At 32.7% G+C, this 24,015-nt stretch overlaps 1 protein-coding gene across 1 annotated transcript in view; it reads right to left on the reverse strand.

Annotated features, from left to right (window-relative positions):
- LOC145266467 (phosphatidylinositol 3,4,5-trisphosphate 3-phosphatase and dual-specificity protein phosphatase PTEN-like) overlaps nt 1–24,015 on the reverse strand; it is a 266,654-nt gene that overhangs the window by 9,243 nt on the left and 233,396 nt on the right. Inside the window, exons 4-7 of the mRNA XM_080122149.1 lie at nt 15,604–15,778; nt 13,540–13,647; nt 10,032–10,173; nt 4,654–4,820 (exon numbers count right to left, since the gene is read on the reverse strand). Coding sequence (XP_079978275.1) covers nt 4,654–4,820; nt 10,032–10,173; nt 13,540–13,647; nt 15,604–15,778 — 592 coding nt within the window. The remainder of the gene's footprint in view (nt 1–4,653; nt 4,821–10,031; nt 10,174–13,539; nt 13,648–15,603; nt 15,779–24,015) is intronic.

The raw sequence follows: 24,015 nt of genomic DNA on the forward strand, positions 1-24,015 counted from the left end.
AAGTAAAATTCTATTTATAAATACTTTTTAAAATGAAATTATTTAATTAATCGTAAATATTATTTAGACATAAAAATTAATTGATTACAACACCTTTTAAAAAATATATATTAATTTCTTTTTCGTTCGGCAAAAAACTGCGTCAAACACTTTTTTTTAATTTTCAATTTAAAATTCTAGAAAAAAGATTATATTATTCTGCTTTTAATATAATCAAATTCAGGGTTTTATCTTTCTGGAGATAAAAATTAAAAATTGGATTTTATTTCAATGAAATTAAAAAAAAAAAACAACTTGACTGAATTGAATTAATTACCCTTAAATTAACGAAGGGGTTATTTAATAACTTTAGGTTTGGAAGAGATAGGTATGGGGTCGGTTTGTTTGAAACTTCAAAAGAAGCCGACTACTGTCCAAATTTTGCGAAATAATACAACGTGATCAATTTCATTTTAGAGATATTTCTTTCAAAAGCCTTCTTTTAAAAAAAGAAAAAAAAGTATATTGTTCTATTAAACCTTTTACTGTTTAAATAATTTGACTTTGCTCGTTTTAAGAAAATATAAGTTGAAAAAGCATTTTCATTCACTATTAGAAGATTTGTCAGTAAAAAAAACAGTCGCCAAAAAGATAAGCGTTTTTTTTTTTATTTTTACTCGCAATGTAGAAGAGCCCTGCATACTTCTTTTCAAGTTAACTCTTTTGTAGTTTTGATCACAATAGATCTGAATGAATGAACCTTGTAAGAGAGGGGGCACTAAGCATTGCCCTGTTAATAATGAATTTCTTTGGTTTCTTTTTATAACATGCTACATTTCTCTCTTGCAGTTAGAAATATCAGGAATTTTTTTTCTTTTTTTCAACATCAGACTAAAAGAATCGTAATGAAGGAATCGGAAAATTAAGGTATTTTTTTAACGATGCGATTCCGATTCCGATGCCTCCCAAAATACATGATTCTTACGATTAACGATTCTGATTAATCGTCCCACCACTACTTATTACATTTCATTTTTATCTTAACTGCTACAACAGAGTGGTCAGAGGATCCCAGAGGAGATAGAACGGAACATGAACACAGCTCAGGGGAAATTGTGAAGAAAAGGTCTGGAAGGCTTGCATATTGACCGGGTGTATCGGGCACAGGGGTGGGTTTGTGAACAATCTGAGTGAGCTTCACTGCCTTTGTGGATGCCTTGGGAAAGGCAAAAGCTAAAGGGAGTAAATCCAGACAAAAAATTTGGATTGGAGTCCTAATAGGTAGATGGTGAAGCATTGAAACACCTTTCCTGCAGCTGCGCTGGCTCTGACTATATATATATATATATATATATATATATATATATATATATATATATATAATGTATTACAACAGAAAAATGCGAGCATGGAAAGTAATATGGTTAAGCTTAAACATGGAAAAATAAAGGACTAGTTGTTAAAACTGGAAAAGAAAAGGACAAGATATTCTAGTAAAAAATATAATAAATTTATAACTTAAAATATCTTGTCCTTTTGTTTTCCAGTTTTAACAACTAGTTCTTTACTTTTCCATGTTTAAGCTTAACCATACTACTTTTCATGCTTGCATTTTTCTTTTGTAATCCATGATTTTTCCGGCTTCCAATAAATTCACTTGCTCTTTGTTTAATTTCAGTCTTATTTTTTTGCCCCCATAAACACATATGTAATAACAATGTACAACACTGGTCTGCTTTCAATAAAATCTCCCCAATTATCTCCCTTTCATACTTTCATTCTCTGTTTCACTTGCCACTTCTCTTTTTGAGATAGCAGTCAATTAATAGCAACAGTAGTCACTGAAGCGACGTGGTTGCTATGGAAACCAGTCATGAAAAGCGCTCACCTCCTTACATATTTTTATGATTTTGAACACCAGAAAATTCATCATAACTTTTGTTTTACTGAACGAATATTGTGAAAAAAATTTTTTCAATTTAACTGAGAAGCTGATCTATAAACTGTAATAATTGTTTGAAATTTGGTCGAAAAATGAGTGAGTGGTGAAGCTTTAAAGCAGTTCTAAATGACTAAAACTGCCATTTAACCATATATTCAAACACTACTGTGTTTGACTGAGTAATATATATATACTTTCTTGTTTTCAATTTCTTAATTTCTATGGCAACATGTTTCTATTTGAACCAGAGTTAAAAAAAAAACAAAAAAAAAAACACAGGAGGGCAACAATACATTGCTATTCATAAAATGCACTGAATTAAGTTTAAGAAATATTTTGAACTCATTTCTTTTTCTATTCACACTTGTTTTCTCATCTCCTCTTTTGAGAAAGTGGGTTGAAATGTTAATTGCACCCATTTACATATTTCACATCATTTATTCCTTTGATTATGAGGTGGTTAAAAAAAAATACTCATCTATTTAGGTTGTGTTTTCGCAGCGTTTGATATAAAATTCTAATTGACTCTTTATTCAATCTCTATAAAATGCACGAATTTCTGTATCTTTCTTGCTGCCAAGTGATTTACACATTTGTGATTCAATTATTAATTGAAACCATGAATTCAATAACATAAAGTACTAAACAAACTTTTTAAAATTCCTAAAATTTATTTTAAAATATAATTTATTTGAAATTTGAAAGGAATTTGGAAGCATTTAAATTGTCATTTCATTGAAAGTTTTTTTTATTAATCATTCCACATTTTTAAAAAGAAAAAAATATCTTTATTAAAAGAATTATGAAACTAGCTATCTTGCATTGACCATAAGTCTTCGTTTTTTTATTTTTATTTAATGAAGTTAGAATACAACTGAGTATAAATTCTATGTAATTTGGAGTGAAATAAAAACGGTGTCATTCATACCAGTCGGACACACGTCCTTGAAAATTGATCTGACAATAGCTTTGTTGTTAACGGCCTGAAGTATGATTCTATTCAAATTTAGAAGGCCCACCCTCCCAGTCTTTATCTTCTCTTTGAGAAGGGATTAGTTTATTGCTGAGACACCTTTACTAGGGAGTTGTGATTGGGCTATTCAGCCATTTTTTGTGGGCTAGAGTGCATGCATACTACTGGGCTGCCTTTTCAAAATCACACTTGACTTTGTGTCAAACCTGCTGCAAAGGAGATAATAATAATAATAATAAAAAAAAAAAAAAAAAAATAGAATGACTACCCTTCAATACCAGCTACGTACAATTAGCAATTAACGTTTCACACCAAAATGAAATTGGTGGGCCTTTATATATATATATATATATATATATATATATATAAATAAATAAATATAAAAGTGAACGTATCTGTGTGTGTACATTTCCCTACGCAATAACTCTGTCAATTTTAAGTCTACAGACTTGAAATTTGATATACAGGGTACAGAGATTTGGGAAAATCTTTGTAATCCATTTTCGGCCAGAAATTTAGCTTTTAAGGAATCAAAATTCAACAGTTTGACCTTTGAGAACTCTACCAAACTCCTCCGACAATTTTGGGTCTAAACACTTGAAATTTTAGATATAGGTTCCTTGGACATGGATCTAACTTAATAACTTGATTTGAACCCCAAACAATAAATGTTCAGGGGTCATAATAGGGGTCAAATTTTAAAAAATTGACCGCTTCTTTTTTTTTTATTTGCTCAACATACACCTCCAAACACCTGGGCAACGCCAGGCTGAAATGCTAGTTTTATATATTTCAAATTTTAATAATTTAGAAAATAATCATGTGTACCTTACATTCCTTGATTTTTAAACAATACATTTTTTATATGTTAATTTGCATAATTCTTCTCATATATATATATATATATATATATATATATATATATATATATGCATTAGCCTGAGGAGTCCTCATAAGGATGAAATGTGGAAAATTGTGTAGTGCTTAATTGCCATATATATTTTCATTAACTATAGAAACAAACTGAGCATTGTCAAATATAAAATATCTTTTCTGTAGACACCATTTCTGAAGGACGTTATGTGACCCAAAACAACTTGTAATATTTTTAGATATTACATATTTGTTTCCATGTCAGATTTTATAACAAAAATATAAATGGCTTTAACAGATATTTAATGATAAGAAACAAAAAAAGAATATATTGGTTTTACTATTTTCTATCACTTGCAAAATTTACTGCCGACAACAAAAATGGCTTCCATTTATAGAATCATCTGAACAGGATAAATTATATTTGCAAAGAAATTAAATCCAATTAAAATTAATTTTTTTTAACATGTTCCAATTTTCAAATAAGAAAAAGCAGAATCAAGTCATGATATGTCAGATGCAATGCATAAGCAATCTAAGTTTGAAAATCTGACTTTTCCTAACAATTAGATTTTCCTAACAATTAGATTTTCCTAATTAGATTTTCAGTAAAAATATATTTTGAAAAATTCCATTTTGGAGCAATTTATTTTAAACTTGGGAATGTTGAAAAAAAAAATGATTTTGTTTACCTAAATGACACCAGTTAATTTTCGACTGGTTTTTGCATGATGGATGAGCTATTTTTTTTTAATGGTGGGTGAAAGGTGATAATGTACATACAAATATGATAAGAATATTAAATAAATATTTTGTGAAAAAATATTTTAGAGGCTGGATTGAAAAGATCATTAAAAAGAGGGACATAAAGAAATCATGTGCTAACCTTTTTCATCATTTTAGGCTTATTAAAAAACTCTATTTTTATATCACTACAGACTGGCTGCTGTTTGGCCAGCTCCATATCAACGACGCCTTCGCCCTTTTTGGCCCCTTCGTACACGGGAGAAGCGCACATTCTGGTCTTCGAGCGGTAGATTACAAAATAGGGATCTAAAATAAATTCAAAATAACACATTAAAAATCATGAAAATGATGAAATATTTAATATTAGTAGAGGCACCCAGCATACCTGGTGAATACATAGAAAAAACAAAAAAAAAAAAGAAGCTAAGTGGTAATTTCATTTTCTGTTTTGCCTTTTTATTTATTTTAATCTCAATTTTTTTTTTTTTTTTAATTCCTTAAAATATTCAAGTATCATTGGTATAGACAATTTTTTATCATGATTCACCCTGAGTGTTAGAGGTTTATTTTATTTTTAATTTTGATCATCCAAACTACTATGCAGTCGCTTATCTCATGAGATTTTAATAGAAAGCAAAAACACACTGAACATGTGAAAAAAAAAAAAAAAAAAAAGATTCAATAAAATTTAACGCTTGTAACAATAACACAATTTTTTTAATAACAATCAAATAATATTACAACTATATCTCCTCCAACAAGTGTGATAATATTGTAAGGTTTGCAAATTATTGTGCAAACTTTATTCCAAAAATGCATGCATTAAGAGCTCCATTACACATGACACAAAATGATCTTCTGAATGGCAAAAGCGGTTTGAACATCTGATTTGATCATTTGCACACATTCTGAAAATGTATAAAAATACATATGTTGCAACTAATACTAATTACTCAGGATTAAAACGATTTTGCTGCACAAAGATGGTAATGGGCAACTAGAAGCAGTAGTCAATGGATCAAGAACGTTATTGACTCTTTTTTAACCCAAAATTACAGCAAATAGAAAGAGGTATAATATTTATGATAAATTTTTTACATCAAAGATTTATTTTGGAACAGACCGTCATCCATTACCAACAATATTTGGTAATAAGAAAAGCATCGACTGGATCATATTGCTAATTGACTTCTAAGATGAGGAAGCATTCTATTAAACTGTATAAATTTTACAATGCAATTGCTTCCAAAGAAAATAGGACACACAGATTGGTAAGGATGATTCTGAACCTAAGTGAACCTTTAATACTATCAAAGATATAACAGCCAATCTTTGTCGATACATTTAAGCAAACATTAAGAAAACAGAATGGAAGTGAAACTGGATGAATTGCTACAAAAAACATTCTTAATGCATCGAATAACAACTAACCTGAATATAAGTTCAGGAATGTCAGAATGTCACTAATTGAATTTAAGTTTGCAAGAAAAATTTGATCGATATTTGATAAACTGATACCAAACCAACCTTAAGTTTCTAAAATATTAAATCAATACAAATTCTTTGAAGCCTAGTAAAAAATGCATTTTAAAAAGATTGTAATCATGGAAATGTTAGCTGGAAAGAAGAAATTATCGAAAAATGAATTAGAAGTGTACATCAAACATTCAACACGACAACAAGTTTATAAAGAAGTTGACAGTTGAATCGAATGGAAAGACAACATATGATGGTAATTAATTATTTGATGCACTGAAACTACAAATAGCACCAGAACATAAATGCTTTAACAAATGGCAAAATAAAAAAACAATTATTTTTAGCTTAACATTAATCAAAAAAGACAATATGAATTCTGAAAAAAGTAAGAAATGTTGTAGATTGAAAAGACACCTCATTACAAAAATAGACAGAACTATAAATCGTGTGTATTTGTATTTGATATGTGAGAGCAAGAATAAAAAAAATAGTTTTTTCCTAATTTTGTGTTTGAGTTTATTTCTATTAACTATTTGTTGCATGATAGAATTTTCTATTTTTATTATCAGTTTTTCTACTATTTGGATTCTTCAAACTATTGTTCTCACTTGAGTGTTTTTGTAAAGTTTCAGTCGATGTAAGCTCCAACCTTTTTCAATATTTTAGAGGCTGGATTGAAAAGATCATTAAAAAGAGGGACATAAAGAAATCATGTGCTAACCTTTTTCATCATTTTAGGCTTATTAAAAAACTCTATTTTTATATCACTACAGACTGGCTGTTGTTTGGCCAGCTCCATATCAATCTGAACAATCCAAATTATTTAAAAAATTCAGAAAATAATCGGCAGTCATGTCTTCATGAAAACAGTAAGGATATTTCTTATTTTTTGGCATAATAATTGATTATGGGCAGTTTTAAAACTCTATATTTGTGCAAAAAAACACAGTTTTTCTTGGAATCCACACCAAAATAATAAATAATGAAATTTCAGAATTCTTCAGACAGCAACAAGAAGGTGAGAAAGTGAAAGGCTGGCAAACAACATCAAAAAGAAAAATGCACGTTCAACATCAGAACATCATTCATCAGCAGTAAAGATGACAACATTTCATCACACTTCTTCCGCAAGGGCTGGAGTGACGTAGTGAAAACCTGGATGAACAAAGGAGCCACAGGTCGACCAGTTGTATGCAAATAAAATTTAGCAGCTGACCATAATAGCCGGAAAATCCAGTCTTTGTTATGTGAGAACTTCAGCAACCGCACTTTATGTGACATTTTCACCCCCTACAGTTCATCTGACTGCAAAATATCTTTGTGTAGGACACAGTAGAACAGATCCAGTTACAATACAAAAGACAAGATAAAGGATGGGATTTGTCACATTGACAGTGACAAAGGCTTGCGACCACTATGAGGCTGTCATAAACACCAAAAGCAGGTTCACGTGAAATGGACAAAGCAAGTCATGAAGACAGACTGACGAAAATTTAATGAATAAATCTGAACAAATGAAACCTTATATATTGCAAATAAATACTGTCCACACTCTTTACAACATGAGTTATCTGCCCCTGCAATTACTACCATTCGAATTATATAAACGCTTCTTATTCAGAATTTCCCCCTATATCAAAAAACAAAAATAAAGAAAAATCTATATGATGTACATATCTGTGGTGAAATAAAAATATCATATTCCAAAATTCACTTAAATTGCTCCAAGTAGTTTCATTTTTATAAAGAAAATCATTAAGTGATTAATGTGAATTTAAAGGCAGTTTGAATTATTAAGTTATCCGTTTCTTGAGATTGTTTTCACAATGGCAACATGAAATAGTTTACTCTCTGCTGACTCATAAAATTTGATTTTCTTATTTAAAAATAAAAATACTTGATACTTGTCAATTTATGTGATTTTTTGGAATATGATAATTTCGTTTCATCATGTGTACATACATTATAAGGATTTTTCTTTAATTTTTTTTTTTAATGTAAAAGGAATTTTGGACAAGAACCATGTAAACAATGTTTAATCACAACTGTGTTATCCTTTCATCGACAGTAAGCTTGCAAATGAATAGTATTCGCACCCTTTAAAGTATGAGTTATCTGCCCCTGCAATTATTACCACTTGAATTATGTAAATAACCATTAATCAAAACTATTGTTATCTTAGACAGTAATCTTAATTTAATTTCAAAAACAAATTCTGAAAACATTGTTTTATTTTCTACTAGTTGCCTGTGTCTCGGCTTGCCCAGGAAAATAGATTAACTCATAAAATTCCATGCCAAACCTTGCATAATCTGTCACAGACATCCCACAATGTTAAAAGCAGATCAGCAAAAATTTATTTTCCTTTTATATTGATATACGTATTATTATTTATAGTAGTTTCACAAATACCATGGTTAAGTTAAAAAAATTAAATGGTTTATTGCTTTGTTTTAGGTAAGAAAGAAATTGTACTGAAATTTTGTTTTATCTAAAAAAAAATCATGTATAAACAGAAGTAATGTATCTTGAAAATTTTACTTAATAGCAAAATCTATAAACTAGAGATCATTTGTTACATTAGTGGGGCCAATCAAATTACAAATACATTTCTGCACCTTATCAAGAACTCTCAAATAAGACAGATTCATCAGCCAAAATAGAACAATACTTCATACATTTGTTTGATAGTAGATTGGTAGAGGTAGAGAATAGCGTCAGACGTGAAAAAGTGTTTTAAATGATATAGAGAACCTATTTTACAAGAAGCAGAAAGAACAATGGATCTAATATTCCAAGAAAGATTTGATGTGGAAGAAAGAGCAAGAAGTCGATTTTTCCATAAGAGCAGAGCCATCCATGAGAATCTCAGGAAGAAAAGGGACACATCTACGATTGAAAGCTGAGTCTTTACATGATTAAATGAAATAAGTCATTTCATACCCCAATTTACAACTAAACTCAAGTCAACTTCTAAATTAGTTGCATATTTTAACTGATCCAAAGGAGATGGGTGAAAAGCAACAACAGACAAGGGTATCATCAGCATAAACATTCATTTTCTCAACAATATTCTATGCAAGATCATTGATATAGAAAAGAAACAGAGTTGCAATTAGAATAGAAACCTGAGGAATTGATAGGAAAAGAGAATGAAAAGACACCATTCAAAATTACTCATAAGCTTCGATCAGAGAAAAGACCTAAGAATGTCAAGTACTTTACCATCGATACAATAGCTTTGATGTTTAGAAAACCAGAATGCCACAGTCTATCAAACGGCTTCAAATATTGAGTGCAATGATTCTACCCTCTCTTGAATTATTCATAAACTAACAGATCTACCACTTCACAGCAGTTGAACTAAAAACACAAAAATCACACTAATAAACATAAACTAATAAAGATAAAGAGGCATAGATTTTCTAAAAAAGCAACAACCTTGCCATTGACTAACCTTTCAAAAACTTTGCTAATAACAATAATAGGATTCTTTCCAACAAGGGAAACATGAGTTTGATAAACAAAGATTGAATAATTTTGAGAAGATCGAAAAATGTTCACAACGTTTGAGAACGAAAACAGGAATTGAATCAGAATCCTTGCAAAGAATCCTTGAAAAGAATCCTAGCAAAGAATCCTTGGAAAGAATCCTTGAAGTAATAATTATAGAAGCAAAAGTCTTATCAGTTTTCAAAGGAAAATCAGGAAAAAACAGCACCAGAATTATTGATAGCGGAATTGTCAAAAAAGACAAAGCGATCAACTCCATCCTTAAAAGATGAAATAACCTGAAAATCATTAAATAGGGGAGAAATAAGTTTAAAAAGATATGAAGCCTTTTCTCTGATGCTTTCAATAAGTTGCCTCGCAGATAGGAAGTCCTGAGTGACACACACACTGAATGAGATAATCAAATTTTTCTTTTTGGCTGGCGGGTTGAGATGTACTGTTTGCAGCTTTATCTCTGTTCCCTTGTTGCATGTGTCAAATGTGCTATTTATTAAGGAACAAGGATATTACTATATAGATACTTACAACACGACCCATTGGTAAACATAGGAACTGTTTCAAATCTGATGTTGCGTAGGAGAAGCACAACTGGTTTGTAAACAAGATTATTCTTCAGCAAATATTCATAGTAATTTACGTATCTTCTCTGGCTTGGAATGGTCACACCCTGAAAAAAACAAAACAATTTCAAATCATCAAATGCTAAGAACGTTTACAAACAATAATCTATCATATAAATCTCACCTGTCTGTTTAAATGTATGTATGTATGTTTATATGTCTGCCTAAAACTTTTGACAGAGGCAACGGATTTTCATGAGATTAGTATCGTTTCGGACAACAAATATCTAAAATTGGTTAAAACCATTATTCCTTCACTCTCAACTGACCACTTTTCTACAGGGAAGGGTCGCTTTTTTCACCAATATTTTCGAAAGTCATCCCCTCTTTTCGATTGACCAGCCTTAAAACCTTTGCCACTTCTGGTTTGGTGATGGGTGCAACAGCAAAGATGTCACTTTTTTTTTTTTTTTTCATCTTCTTTTCTTCCTTCATGGTAAAGATCAGAGTCTGCCTGCCTACTATCATTTGTTTTTTTGCCCAACACACACCTCCAAACACCTGGGCAATGCTGGGCATCCAAGCTAGTAAAGAATCAGGTGATGGGGTAAGCTAATATATTTAGATCAGGAATAACAGACTTACTCAGAGACTATTAAATATAGTAGCATCTAACATGTTATTTGTGGCAGTTATGGCCCCAGAATCATGATGTGTATTTCTGTAAGATAATACACTTTTGTTAATTATACAACTGTGTTTGTCTTAATTATTACTGGCCTGCAAGGTTACAACACTTAAATTTCAGGGGGATCAAAAGAGAAGTCAACCTTTTTCAATATTTTAATAGAAATTATTTAATTAAACTCAGATTGGAAATGGCAGCACAAGTTTATTTCAAGCAGAAATAGTTCTATTCATGGACAATTTTGTAATGAATATGGGTATAAACCCATTGGTTTATAAAATGGTTAGCACGAAATGGAAGGTCAGATGGGGTCAACTTGATGAACTTGAGGTTAGGATTACTAGACTGTAGGAATTAAACAGATACAATAGAATTAATAGAAATGTCTCATGATACAGAGAGAGAGAGAGAGAGAGAGAGAGAGAGAGAGAGAGAGAGAGAGAGACAATAGTTCAGTTGGAAGTACACAATGTGTGAATGTGAAAACTGAGATGGGCTGACAAAATATGATTAAACAGTGATTATTGATCACTCTCTCCCGCAGTCCCACTGGTCAATGATTTGGAATGAAGACTAAATTGAATAAACATCTTCTGTCTTTCCATCAGTCTTGAGTCAATTTAATACTTTTGAAAGTTTAAATAAAAAGCTTTGATTTTAGAATTGCAAGCTGTTTAGAAGGATCAATGCAGAAGCGTGTGTAAGAGAAATGATCAGATGTGGCGGATCTCCCGTGCTCAGGTCAGCAACTGACTTCTAACTTCTTTGGACACTGTAGCTTGTGATGTCAAGTCTACCGGAAGTCCTTCATATGGATTCTTAGCTTCTCTGTGTTGAATTCTGCTGACAAACAAAAGCAAAACTTTGCATGCACCGAGAAAGACAGACAGACAGACACTCAGGGTTTTCTGACTACGAAAGGTTAATTTCACAAAAATTACAGATTTTTATATATGTACGAGGGGTATGCAATAAGTAATGCCCCTGACTCACTTCCAGTTGTCTGATCTAGCTGAAATTTTGCATGTGCAATGATTTATATCTCTACGGGTTATGTGGCAAATTACAGCTATGAACTAATTGTGGTTTCTGTTTTACAGGTGTTTGAACTGAGTCAGGTGTGAAATGGAGCCTGTTGAATGTTGAGCAGTGATCCGGTTTTTGTATTTGAAAAGACACACACCACAGGAGACTTTTGATGAAATGAAAGAAACTTATGGTGATAATGCCCTATCATATGACCTTGTAAAACGCTGGCATCGTGAATTCAAACATAACTGGAAGTCTGTGGAAACAGCTACCAGACCTGGTCGCCCTCCTCCCCTTCTGCCATTGATGAGGCTGCCATTTTGGAAGATCGGTGCATTACTATTCGCCAAAGAGCCCAAGATGTCAAGATTAGTACAGGGTCTGTGGAAACTATCATTCATGACCATTTGCATATGCATAAGGTGTCTGCCAGATGGATTTCCAGGTTGCTCACACCATTCCAGAAGCAAGAACATGTCGAGTGCTTGAGGATGAATTTGGAGATGTGTCAAGAAGATGAATCAAAGTTTTTCAAAAGACTGATTACACAGGATGAAACCTGGGTCCATCACTATGATCCAAAGACCAAAGCCCAGTCAATGCAGTGGAAGCACTTGGACTCACCACCTCCAAAGAAGGCAAGGGTGCAGCCCTTCGCTGGCAAGGTCATGCTCAGTCTTCTGGGACCAGGACAAAGTAGTGATGACAGATTTCCTGGCAAAGGGTACCACAATTACAGGAGCCTATTATGCTTCACTTTTGAGGAAATTAAGGGAAGCTATCAAAATCAAGAGGCGGGGCAAGATCAGCAAAGGTAGCCTCCTCCTGGAGGATAACGCTCCGGTCCACAACTCGCATGTCGCCAGATCAGAAGCATGGGCGTGCGGTTATGAAATCTTCCCCCATTCTCCCTACTCTTCTGACCTTGTACCCTCTGACTTTCACCTCTTCCCAGCCATGAAGTTGTTTTTAAAAGGAAAGCGTTTCTCAGATGATGCAGCCTTGATTTCTGAAGTCACGTGGTGGTTGGAGGACCAACCTGGGGTGTTCTACAAAAACGGTCTCCAGAGCTGCATCAACCGATGGGAGAAATGCATAACTCTGGGTGGTTCCTATGTAGAGAAAGACTAATAACTGTGCCAAGTTTTGTTGCTCTACTGCTATGGGAAGTGGATCAGGGGCATTACTTATTGCACGCCCCTTGTACATCGTTCAGTTCACTAAACCATTTTAAGTCTCACAAATCTCTTTCCTCATCCACTGGATGGCTGGTCAGGATAGGCGGAAAGAGGGCCGTCGGGCGTTTTTTGGGGAGCTTTATTTCTTCTCAAGATTTTTCGGCGCAATCTACTCCCAATCGTCTGGGCACTTGTTTAAATATTCAAGGATGGGTTGGGGTCCGGTGGTTTGCCAGACCAACCAAAATTCAACATGTCACAAGGGGAATTCCCCAACAATTTTGCAGGTGTGCAATTCAGCAACCCGTCCGTAGTTCTGAAATCTTTTCGCACGACCCCAGGGGGTCAAATGCTGTCATTCAGAAGCTATAGTCTGAACAGGTGTTCTCTAGGCCAACAAGTACAAATCTCATTAAACAATAAAATCGCTCCCTCAAGACGGTGGCGTCACACAGCAACCAAGCTAGGAATACCATCTGTAAACTTTAGATTTCTGTAATGATTACGACAACTTTCTACATGTATGAAATGCAACACTAGTAGGTAACAGCTTTACCAACGACTTGACAGCAACTTACCTTCCTATCACAAGTACGAGTGTCTCCATAGAAGTCCAAGGCTTCCATGGCGCTACCAAATTTATGTCTATGTAAAAGGTACGAACAGATCATTACCCCAGTCCGACCCTGAAAGGAAAAGCAAAAACAATGTAGACATTTTCATAAAACAATCATCACAAACACAAAAAATAACAAAAATAGTTTCAAATTATTAACTAGTTTAGATAACATACAGAACCATCCAACATGTTTGTCGACAATTACACAAATATGACAGAAGTGAATAGACACTTTATTATCATTAATAAATGACAACTATTTTAAGAGTGCCCCGATAGACGACACTGATTATTTTTCCTCTGAGAAATGGAGCAATTGTTTAACAATGGAAAACGGAATATGAGGTTTGCTGCAATTTGATGCTGATTAAGTTCACTTTCAGATTAACCTATAATCCCTGAGAATTTCTTGCTTTTTGTCCAGTGTCACACTTCAACGTTTATATATGTTAAATATGTTGATATATCTGAAACATGAAAAATGTCAATAAGTATACATATTTCAAACTTTTAACTCTGCTTTGTATGGCTCCAGGTGCTGTCATCTATAAAGGAAACAGATAGAAAACTATTTGTCATGGAGGTGGTTTTCACAATATTCCGGCTGTTTTGTTCTCTGGTCTTCAAGTACCATATATCAAAGCAGCATGGTATTTTAAAACTAAGCTTTCATTAGAATCATCGCTTTGCTGAGAGGCATGTGGTTGGGTAATGTCAATGGCAAGTAGGTGCGGAAGCTTAACATCAAAAGTGTTTAGTTAAGGAGTGATCAAGAAGTTTCATTTATAAGTGGAAAGATGACGCCAGAGCTCCAGAGCCAGATAATGCAGACAAACTTCGGACATTGGTTAATGGGCAGGTCATCTTGAGGTGCTGTGTTCAATCCTGAGCAAATGCAGCAAGACAATTTAACAAATTCACTGAAAGAATGTCATACAGCCTAAAAAATGGAATGCCAAATATGTACACCAAAGGGGCCAGTAAAGGGACATGTTTAAAATTGTAGTAATATAGTGGGAAGAAGTGGTACATAGTATCAAGGTCAAAAGACACTTGAGGATAATGAAATGGATAGATTGTCAGTTGAATGAAGAACAACAAGAGGATTGAAACTGATGAATGAAATTAACAAATTTTGATAACTTATGAAAAGGTGTGATTGGAGATTATGCAACCCTTACTTAATAATTGACTACCTGCAGGCATCAGGCTCAGAAAGTATTCATTATCCTCGAGTGAATTTTATCCTTAATATCTTTTTATAACAGCCATTTATTGACATTAGATCTGAAGATCATTTTGTAGTGTGTAAGGAAGCAATCCTATGGCAATGTATTTAACAGAGTTTTTCCAAAGAAAAAGTTTGTAGAAATTCTGTTTGATGTTAGGTGCAAAATTACTGTCCACCCAGCCACACAATCAAATGAGTTGGTTCATTCATTTGATCCCACATAGCCATATATGTCCTCATCTCTGTACTTTAGGAACCTTGACTTTGTGGTTATTTCTCATAAAATCAATCCAGCAGCATCAACAGGCAGTAATGCACAAGTTTTTAAATGGGAACTTTTTGTCATGCATGGGAGCTTAATAAAAAGCCATGTTTCTTTTTATTACATTTTTTTAAGCAAAAAAAAAAAAAAAAAAAAAAAAAATGCCCAAGTTTTGTGACCCCCCCCCCTCTCTCGTAAAATAGTATTTGATTATGTCTTTATAAACTATTTGCTTCGAAAGTGCATGATCATTACCACTGCGGGCCTAAAAATAGATGATCATTTTATATTTAATTTTTATGCAAAAGTAATCCATATTTTTAAAGTTTCAAATATTGTTTTTCTTTATACTGTCAAAGTTTTCAGGATTTGTTTTGTAATCGCCTCAAAAAGGTAAAATCTCATTTTTTGTGCGAGTTAGAAAAAGGTGCAGAGTTATGATGTTATGTGAATTTTGATATTGAATATTGAAAATGTTTGAAAAGAGGAGGAGGAGGAGGAGGAGGAGGAGGAGAATAGTTTTTGCTTACCTTTCCAGCTTTACAATGTATGGCCCCAACATTCTGTTCATCCTTTGAGAGCCACTGATCCAAATCTGAACAGAATGACCGGATCAGCTCTACCTCAGGTGGACAGTGATCATCAAACGGAAACGATGCAACACGTTTGTGAAATTTGTTGGTATCATATTTACGTTCTGTACATCTGGAAGCAAGAAAAAAATGGTTATATTGATAAACTGGATGAGGTTTGACTTCAATGATTTTTTTTTACATCAACTTAAAATATAATTTTTTAGAATAACAAAGATATTCTACGTCTTCAAGAGTTGTAGCGTCAATCAAGACCTTTTAAAGATGTAAGGATTTCACTATCATTTTTTGTGAGAGAGAGAGGAGGGAATGAGAGGATAAGAGGGAGAATGGACGAAAGAGAGGGAATGAGTGTGTATACCAATATCAATGATATATCAATGTCAACCAGAGTTTTCGCAGCCAATTCATTTCCATTGAAATATATTTGACATAGAGATTAAACAGTTAGACGTCAGATGTTCAATAACTAATCCAGAATTTTTTTTTTAATTATTAGGGAAATGATAGAAGAGAGGGTAGAGGGGTCTTTATTAGAAATTAACTCCCTGTTTCTTCGAATCTGCATCAAAATATGAGTGAGGATAGATGTGGTTATCCAAGCTTTTTATTTCTTTTGGATGACAACAATAAACAGCTAATTTTTTTTTTCTGCACAAAATTTTTCATAAAAATCATTGGTAGGAGGGTATGCCAGGTGGGATAAAAGGTGGGAAGAAGGGAATAAAGATTTCTCACGAATAATGGAAAAGGAAGAATCCAAAGTTCAGTTTTGTTACATATATTAAATTACACGACACAGTAGTTGGATAAACCATCGATATCCTCATATCGATATCCATTGAAACATTTCATAAAAACACTGGAAATCAAGGCCGCAGTGCTAAAAAATACCAAGTGTAACCACTATTCAATCAACAGTTTCAGTAGTTAGCTAACATTATATAATTGTATGTTGAACAGTTCAAATTATTGAAATGAAACTATATACATTTTCATACAAGGAGTCTGAATAAATAATAGAAAAAAATGGATGGTGTGCTTGTGACAAGTTGTAAATATACATTTAAATAAAAATTAGTGAAATTAAAATCTTGATAAAAAAAAAAAATCAAGATTAAGAGAAATACAATGAATACACACATGGGAAAGAGACAGGAAGTCGTTATTTGATGAAGCATCATCTGACTCTCCTACCATTATTGTAAATCATTTGAATTTTTAGTTTATATTTAAAGTACTTTCGTTATTAATAACCTTTTTAATAGAACGTACACGTTTACTTCTGACTGCATCTTTACTGTAAAACATAATAATTGTATTTAATATTTAATCCTGCTTGATATTTTATTTTTATAAGACATAATTAAGAAATGAGAGTTTTTATCTTCACTGAAAATCCTAACACAAAGAAAGCTGCCTGTTTTTAGTTTATGGAGTTAATAGTGTGACCATTTCACGGTAGCTCAATCTTGTGTTGTTCTACTTAGAAATTGAGGTGGTAAGTTCGAACCTCACCTAGAGAACAAACAATTCAGATCCATAAATTGTTAAAACAAACAAAAAAATAAAAAATAAATAAAATAATCATTAAAAAAAATTAATTAAATTAATCCATTAATAAAATATAGCATGAGGAATGAATTGTGTGACTGAAGACCCCACCCTACTTTTCAATATTGCCAATAAATATTAAAATTTTTTTTTCTTTCTTCAGCTTTGTTATTTTCAATATATTTGATTCCAGTGTTTATTGTTCAGTTTTTGTATTTCCACCTTTCTTAATGCTATTATTGCATTGGTATTCCTTCAGCCCCACCCCAACCCTCAACTGATTACACACCTAACTCCACCCCAACCTGGGAGTCTAGGCTTTGGCTCTCCCAGAGGTAGGACACTTTGAAGTTGCAGTTCAGGGTCACCAAGTACGAAAGAGAGAGAGAGAGAGAGAGAGAGAGAGAGAGAGAGAGAGAGAGAGAGAGAGAGAGAGGTGGTTAGATGCCATGTTTAGATGTTTAGAGAAATGCCCCCCCTCCCGTGAAGTGGGGGTTGCAGTAGCCATAGCAACGTGAGGGGTGAGTTGGTGCTGGTGGATGGGTGCAGTAGTGAAGTGTGCCCCCACCCCCAATTGCCACCCAGCCGCGGCCACCTCCCCTGCTTTTGAGATCGTTTGGCTATCTTTGATTCTCTGGACCCAGCTGGGAAAAATAGTATCAATCAAACACCACAGACAAACAGTGTGTGTGTACGTGGAGGGGGAGGGGGAGCTAATATCTAAAATTAAGTCAGTTGGATTATTAAATTAGACCTGAGAATATTTGATTCTTATTAGCTAACTTGATGCAAAATTTTACATAAACTATCTCAGCCGGGTTGACATTGACTACATACATGTTCACACATTTTTTTTATTATAAAGTACAGCAAACATTAAGAATAAAAAAATGTGAATAGCCAATTAAAAAAAAATTAATAAAAAAAAAAATGAAACAGATGAATTTTGCAACCTGAACTCCAACCTATATGTTTGAGGAAAGGGCAACCACTAAAAAAATCTGGATGATGTTCTAGTGTTAAATAGTAAAAACAAATAATTAAAATATGTTTAAGTTAATCAGGCGAGCTGACAATTTTTTATGGCTTTTTTTTTTCAAAACTATTTCAATTAGTTTAAGAGAGACAAGAAGTAATTCTTTGATGAAACAAAGTCATCTAACTCCCTTATCCCCATCAATAGTCTGAAGTTTTAACCTTCATGACAAACTTAAGGTTTAAGAGAGAACTGCCATAAGATGGAAAAGGAAGGCAAAAGAAGAGAGAAAGAGAGGAAAAACCAGGAAGGAGAAAGTAATAGAGAGGGGAAGAGAAATAAAAACCCAGCTAAATAGCGACAAAAATACAAATGAGATAAGGTTCTAGCAATCAGCCTTTTCTTGATTAAAAAAAAAAAAAGAAAAAGAAAGTGAATTTTGGCTAAAAAGCAGAAATGAACTTGTTTTAGATAAAAATAAAATTACTATTTACAAATTTAAAAGTAAAAAAAACACACAAAAAAACCCCCAAAAAACAACAACAAGGTTTGAACGCAACATAGCAAAGACGTCTACCGCATACTCCTGGACAACGCCAAGTCGAGTCAGCTAGTATTTATACACATGCATATAGAAAGACAATGTTCTTTAACCTGATTTGCTTTCTATGTAACTCACTAAAAATATAGATTTTTCGATTTTCACTATTTCTATTACTAACTGTCTTTAGTCAGCATTGCCTAGATTGTGATGCAGAATATTTATGAAATGTCTTGTTTTATGCTCAACCCCCTCACATATCTATGGATAAAAAAAAAAAAAAAAACATTAATAAAAAAAAATTTACTTGATAATTCAGGTGACAGCAATAATAATGTTTCTAAATATGTTGATTTAGAAAATATGATTTTTCATTGGAAACCAATAATAAGTTTCATTTATTTAGGTTAATTAAAATGATCCAAGCAAGTTTGTTGATGCTGAAAAAAAAAAAGTTTAATTTAAAAAAATTGATTAATTTTAAGAAATCACTTTAAATCAACAAAGCTAATTTGTCTACTGTATTTTTAATACATTTTCAGTTTTCGGATTACAATAATTTGAAATAAATGCAGCGATTGGTCAAAACTATAAGAAATTATGTTCATTAACCAATAAAAATTTATCTGATATAAAACCAAAGCAAATACCAGTGAATACAAAAAATGTCTTATTAAATAAATCCAGTTAATAATGAGTGAAAGTGGGAGGACTTTTTACTGTGAAAGGAGAGCTTCTCTTCACTGTTCTGAAATATCAAAGCAAAATAAAAATATCAAAAGGATTAAATATGAAATTGAGGAATCCTAAATGGGGAGTTATGCAGCAAGATGTTTATTCGCATAACACTTAAATGTTTGCATGTTAGTGCAGTCAGGAAAACAGCGAGCAAGGTGGCAATTCCAAAGGCAAAATGTTTCAGGAAATAAGCAATTAGAGTAAAGTCTTTTGGCATCTGTCTGGGAACCGTGTACAGTAAAGAGATGGAACTTTGTCACTTGAAGTACTTATTGATGGAGTATTGATTTACTTATTGATGGCATACAAGTCCAGTAGGTTTGTCATAGCATATTCCCTGGAAGTACTTGCAAAACAAGCATAGTGATTCAACAGTGTAGTGATGTGACAAGAGCTGGAGTTTGGTAGACAGTGTGGCACCTATTATTAATTTGGAGATTTTTTTGCACTGTCAAAAAGGGAGAGACTAATGGCAGATGCACAACCCAGATGTGACAACAATACTTCACGCATAGGTAGATGATGGCTTTTGAAGAAGTATAGGATACAGGCAAGTGTGAGAAATTTCATAACCTGGTAAAGGAAGCTAACCTTCTTTGCAGCAGACTTGACAGTATCTTCTAATATATTTATTCCAATTTATGTTACCTGATAATGTTAGAGTGGGAAGGGTGTTGTCATCAATGGCAATCGGTGGTTGAAAAGGATTTTTTCTAATTGTTCAACGAGAAATGCCTTGTAATGTTAACAATAAATGTAAACAACTAATTTTGGTGCCATTTCCACTACAAACTGGAGGTAATTTTCCAAAGATGCGACCATTGTCTGATGTGTTCAATTTAACTGCATATTGAGAAGAGAGCGCAGTGACACCAACAAATATACCCAATCACGGCAACTGAGAGTAAGAAGAAGGCCTATTAACTGAAAAATGTCTGTAGGCAATGTAGGTAAGATTTGTCAGACTGTCAATACTATATGAGGGGCATTTGAAAAAGAGCAATAAAACATTTCTAAAAAGAAAAAGGAACACAGTTCGATTAATACTAAAACTGAACTTTATTCAATATAAAATATAAATATTATCTATGTAAAATTAATTTTAAAGCAATATACAATTTAATATTCATAAAACTGAATTATGAATTTAAGGAACAAACAATGAAAGAAACATTAAAAACAAATACTTTTTGGCCTTCGGAACAAGATCAGTGTAGTATCTGTTTTGATGCTACACTTTACCTTTTGTGTCTTCGGTTGGTGGAGGAGAAATCTTTCATGACTGAGATTATTTTTGTCCCTATCCAGAGTGCCCCTTATTGGGAAGCTGAATTTTCTCCACAAGATTATATGTTGAAATATTTAAATAACTATTACTTTAAATACAGAAATTATATTTAAAGTTTTGGTTTTCTGTTCTTCTATGTCCATTTTTTCCCATGTTTTTCATCAAAATGTGTAGCATATTAGTTGTCTCACAAGCCATCATCAGTGATTGCTCACTGGCAGTAACCTGTGGTGTTCCCTGGAGACCAAGTGACAAGTCTCCCCAGATTTCCAGTGTTCTCCACCTTTTGACCACTTGTGCAAATGATTGCATGTTATCGCAACAGCCGTTGTCACTGATTTCTCGTTGGTATCGGCCATTGGTGTTTCCTGGGGTTTGGGTGACAAAATGCCTCCCTAAGGTACCAGATTTGAACTGCATACTTCCAGTGGAGATTTGGTCAGTACTCTCTCACCTCGGTCTTTCCATCCTCCCTGACCCTTCACAACTAGTTGGTGTGGTGTGGCGCCAGTCGATGTCATCTACACCAGTTTTTTATTATTATTATTATTATTATTATTATGATAATAATAAGGGTGCTAGTGCAGTGTACGCACGTATATTTTATATAATATTTTAAAGTTAAATTAAATTTTAGGTTTGTATTACTGTACACATAGATTCGAAAAAGTTGTCATATAAAATATATAACAAATAAATGTTATCAAAGGCAAGATAAGTTACTTTTCTACCGAACTGGATATGTTTTCAATGTTTTTATTTAATGTAACATGTTTATTCAGCTCGAAAAACATACTGTGTTTACCGATGTATTGGAAAATTCAAAATGGCGCCCGACTCTCTCTTTAACACGGTAAGTTTGGGAAGTATAAAACTAGACAAAATACTGTTAGAAATTCGCTCAATATATATTACCGTGACATAGGTTGACATATATTTGGTGTTTTTTTAATAGTATTTTGTCTAGTTTATTATTTATAACACCTTTTCCCAAACTTACCGTGTTAAAGAGAGAGTCGGGCGCCATTTTGAATTTTCCAATACATCGGTAAACACTGTATGTTTTTCGAGCTGAATAAACATGTTACATTGAATAAAAACATGAAAAATATATCCAGTTTGGTAGAAAAGTAACTTATCTTGCTTTTGATAACATTTATTTGTTATGTATTTGTTTTTTGACAACTTTTTCGAATCTATGTGTACAGTAATACAAACCCAAAAATTGTTTTTTTGCAGTAAAAAAAAAAAAAAAATAAAATAAAATGAAATATTCGACTTCCTCCAACAAAAATAAAAGTTCAAACACGAATTCACTTACAATATTTTGATTAAAATTATCCCAAATGTGCAATTATAATAATTATTTTCCGAATGGAGAATTGTTCTTTTTCTTTAGTACATGGACAATCGGTAGCACATATTGGTAGCCATATTTTTTTATGCCTCTTATCATGATCACGTGGTTGAATACCGGAAGCTGTCTATAGCTACAACTTAATCAGGAAGTGACGTTACGCTGTCATATGCATCGGCCTTCTTTCTCGGTAGCCACGGTACAATTGCATCAGGAAGGTCGTTTATGAAAATGAGGAATAATAAAGATTCAAGTATTAATCTCTGTGGCACATGTACATTAGTGTGATATTTAAACGTTTATATATATTGAGAACAACCTGGATCTTTCTTTTACCGAATCATTTAATTAGGATCTGATTTTACATTTCCAAAGTTTTGAGATGACAATCAAAAACTTGTATTATTTGGATTCATCAGAATACTGTTCTCACTTTGCTATTTTCACATTTCTGTCAATGTGACCTTCTTCAAGCATGTCTTGTTAAACTTTGGTATCTTTCTGTTGAACTCTGGAATCTGCATGGAATTTTGAATGGAACTCTTTAATACATGGGGGTGATATGCTCTTGTTTCATAAACCATGACTAAGTAATTCGCAATTGCATTTTTAATGTTGCCGGCACTAAAGATTGAACTTTCAACCTCCTGTAGAGTGTCAATTTCACAACTGAATTTAACTGAAGTACTCCATCCACTGTGCCACAAATCCTTGCACACAATTCTAGTATGGATTTTAGGAGCCTTAGACTTATTTCGTTTCTAGATGTCAATATCACTATTTATTATGACATTATTACTAATGTGTGTGCGTGTATCTATCTCTACTCCTATAAATTCGTTTTTCTTTGTGTGTATTGATATTCATATTAAAAACACTCTTTTCTATTTATTTAAAAAGAAAATACACTTTTCTTATATATGGGTTGTGGAATTGCATTCACTAGCAAAAGATCTAGCTAATTTGCATATTCTTTTAAACATTCATTTTAATTAAATTCCGTATTAGTTTTTTTGGTTTCTTATGGAATGATCATCTTTAGTTAACTATTACGTGTAATTATATTCATGCAGATATTCTACATGATTTATACTTGCATAATATTTGCATAAAATCTTTACAGTAAACAAAAAATTGTTTCCATATATATTTATGTATACGTATATATTTTTGTTTAATCTATTAGTCTATCTATCTATATATCGATAAAAATGAACGTGTCTGTGTGTGTGTGTACATTTTCCTATGTGATAACTGTCAATTTTAATTCTACAAACTCAAAATTTGATATACAGGGTACTGAGATTTGGGAATAATAGATATAGGTTCAAATTTTAAAAAATTGACCGCTTTTTTTTTTTTTTTTGCTCAACATACACCTCCAAACACTCGGGCAACGCCGGGCTAAAATGCTAGTATATCTATAAAAGTGAAAATGAGTGTGTGTGTGTGTGTGTGTGTGTGTGCATTTCTCTACATAATAACTGTCAATTTTAAGTCTACAGACTTGAAATTTGATATACAGGGTATTGAGATTTGGGAAAATCTTTGTAATCCATTTTTGGCCAGAAATTTGGCTGTTAAAGGGTCAAAGTTCAACCATTTCACCTTTGAGAACTCTACCAAACTCCTCCGACAATTTTGGGTTTAAACAATAGAAATTTTAGATATAGGTTACTTGGACATGGATCTAACTTAACAACTTGATTTGAGCTCAAAGCAATAAATGTTAAAGGGTCATAATAGGGGTCAAAATTAAAAATTTGGCCGCTTCAGTCTCTACCAAATTACTCAGACAATTTCTGATCTAAACATTTGAAATTTTACATAAAGGGTGTTCAAAGATAGGGCAAGCTTTTTAATCGGATTGGGTCAAAAATTTGAGCTACCAATAA

The sequence above is a fragment of the Euprymna scolopes genome, chromosome 41 (genome assembly GCF_053919585.1).
Source record: "Euprymna scolopes isolate OS-2025 chromosome 41, ASM5391958v1, whole genome shotgun sequence".
NCBI lineage: Eukaryota > Metazoa > Mollusca > Cephalopoda > Sepiida > Sepiolidae > Euprymna > Euprymna scolopes.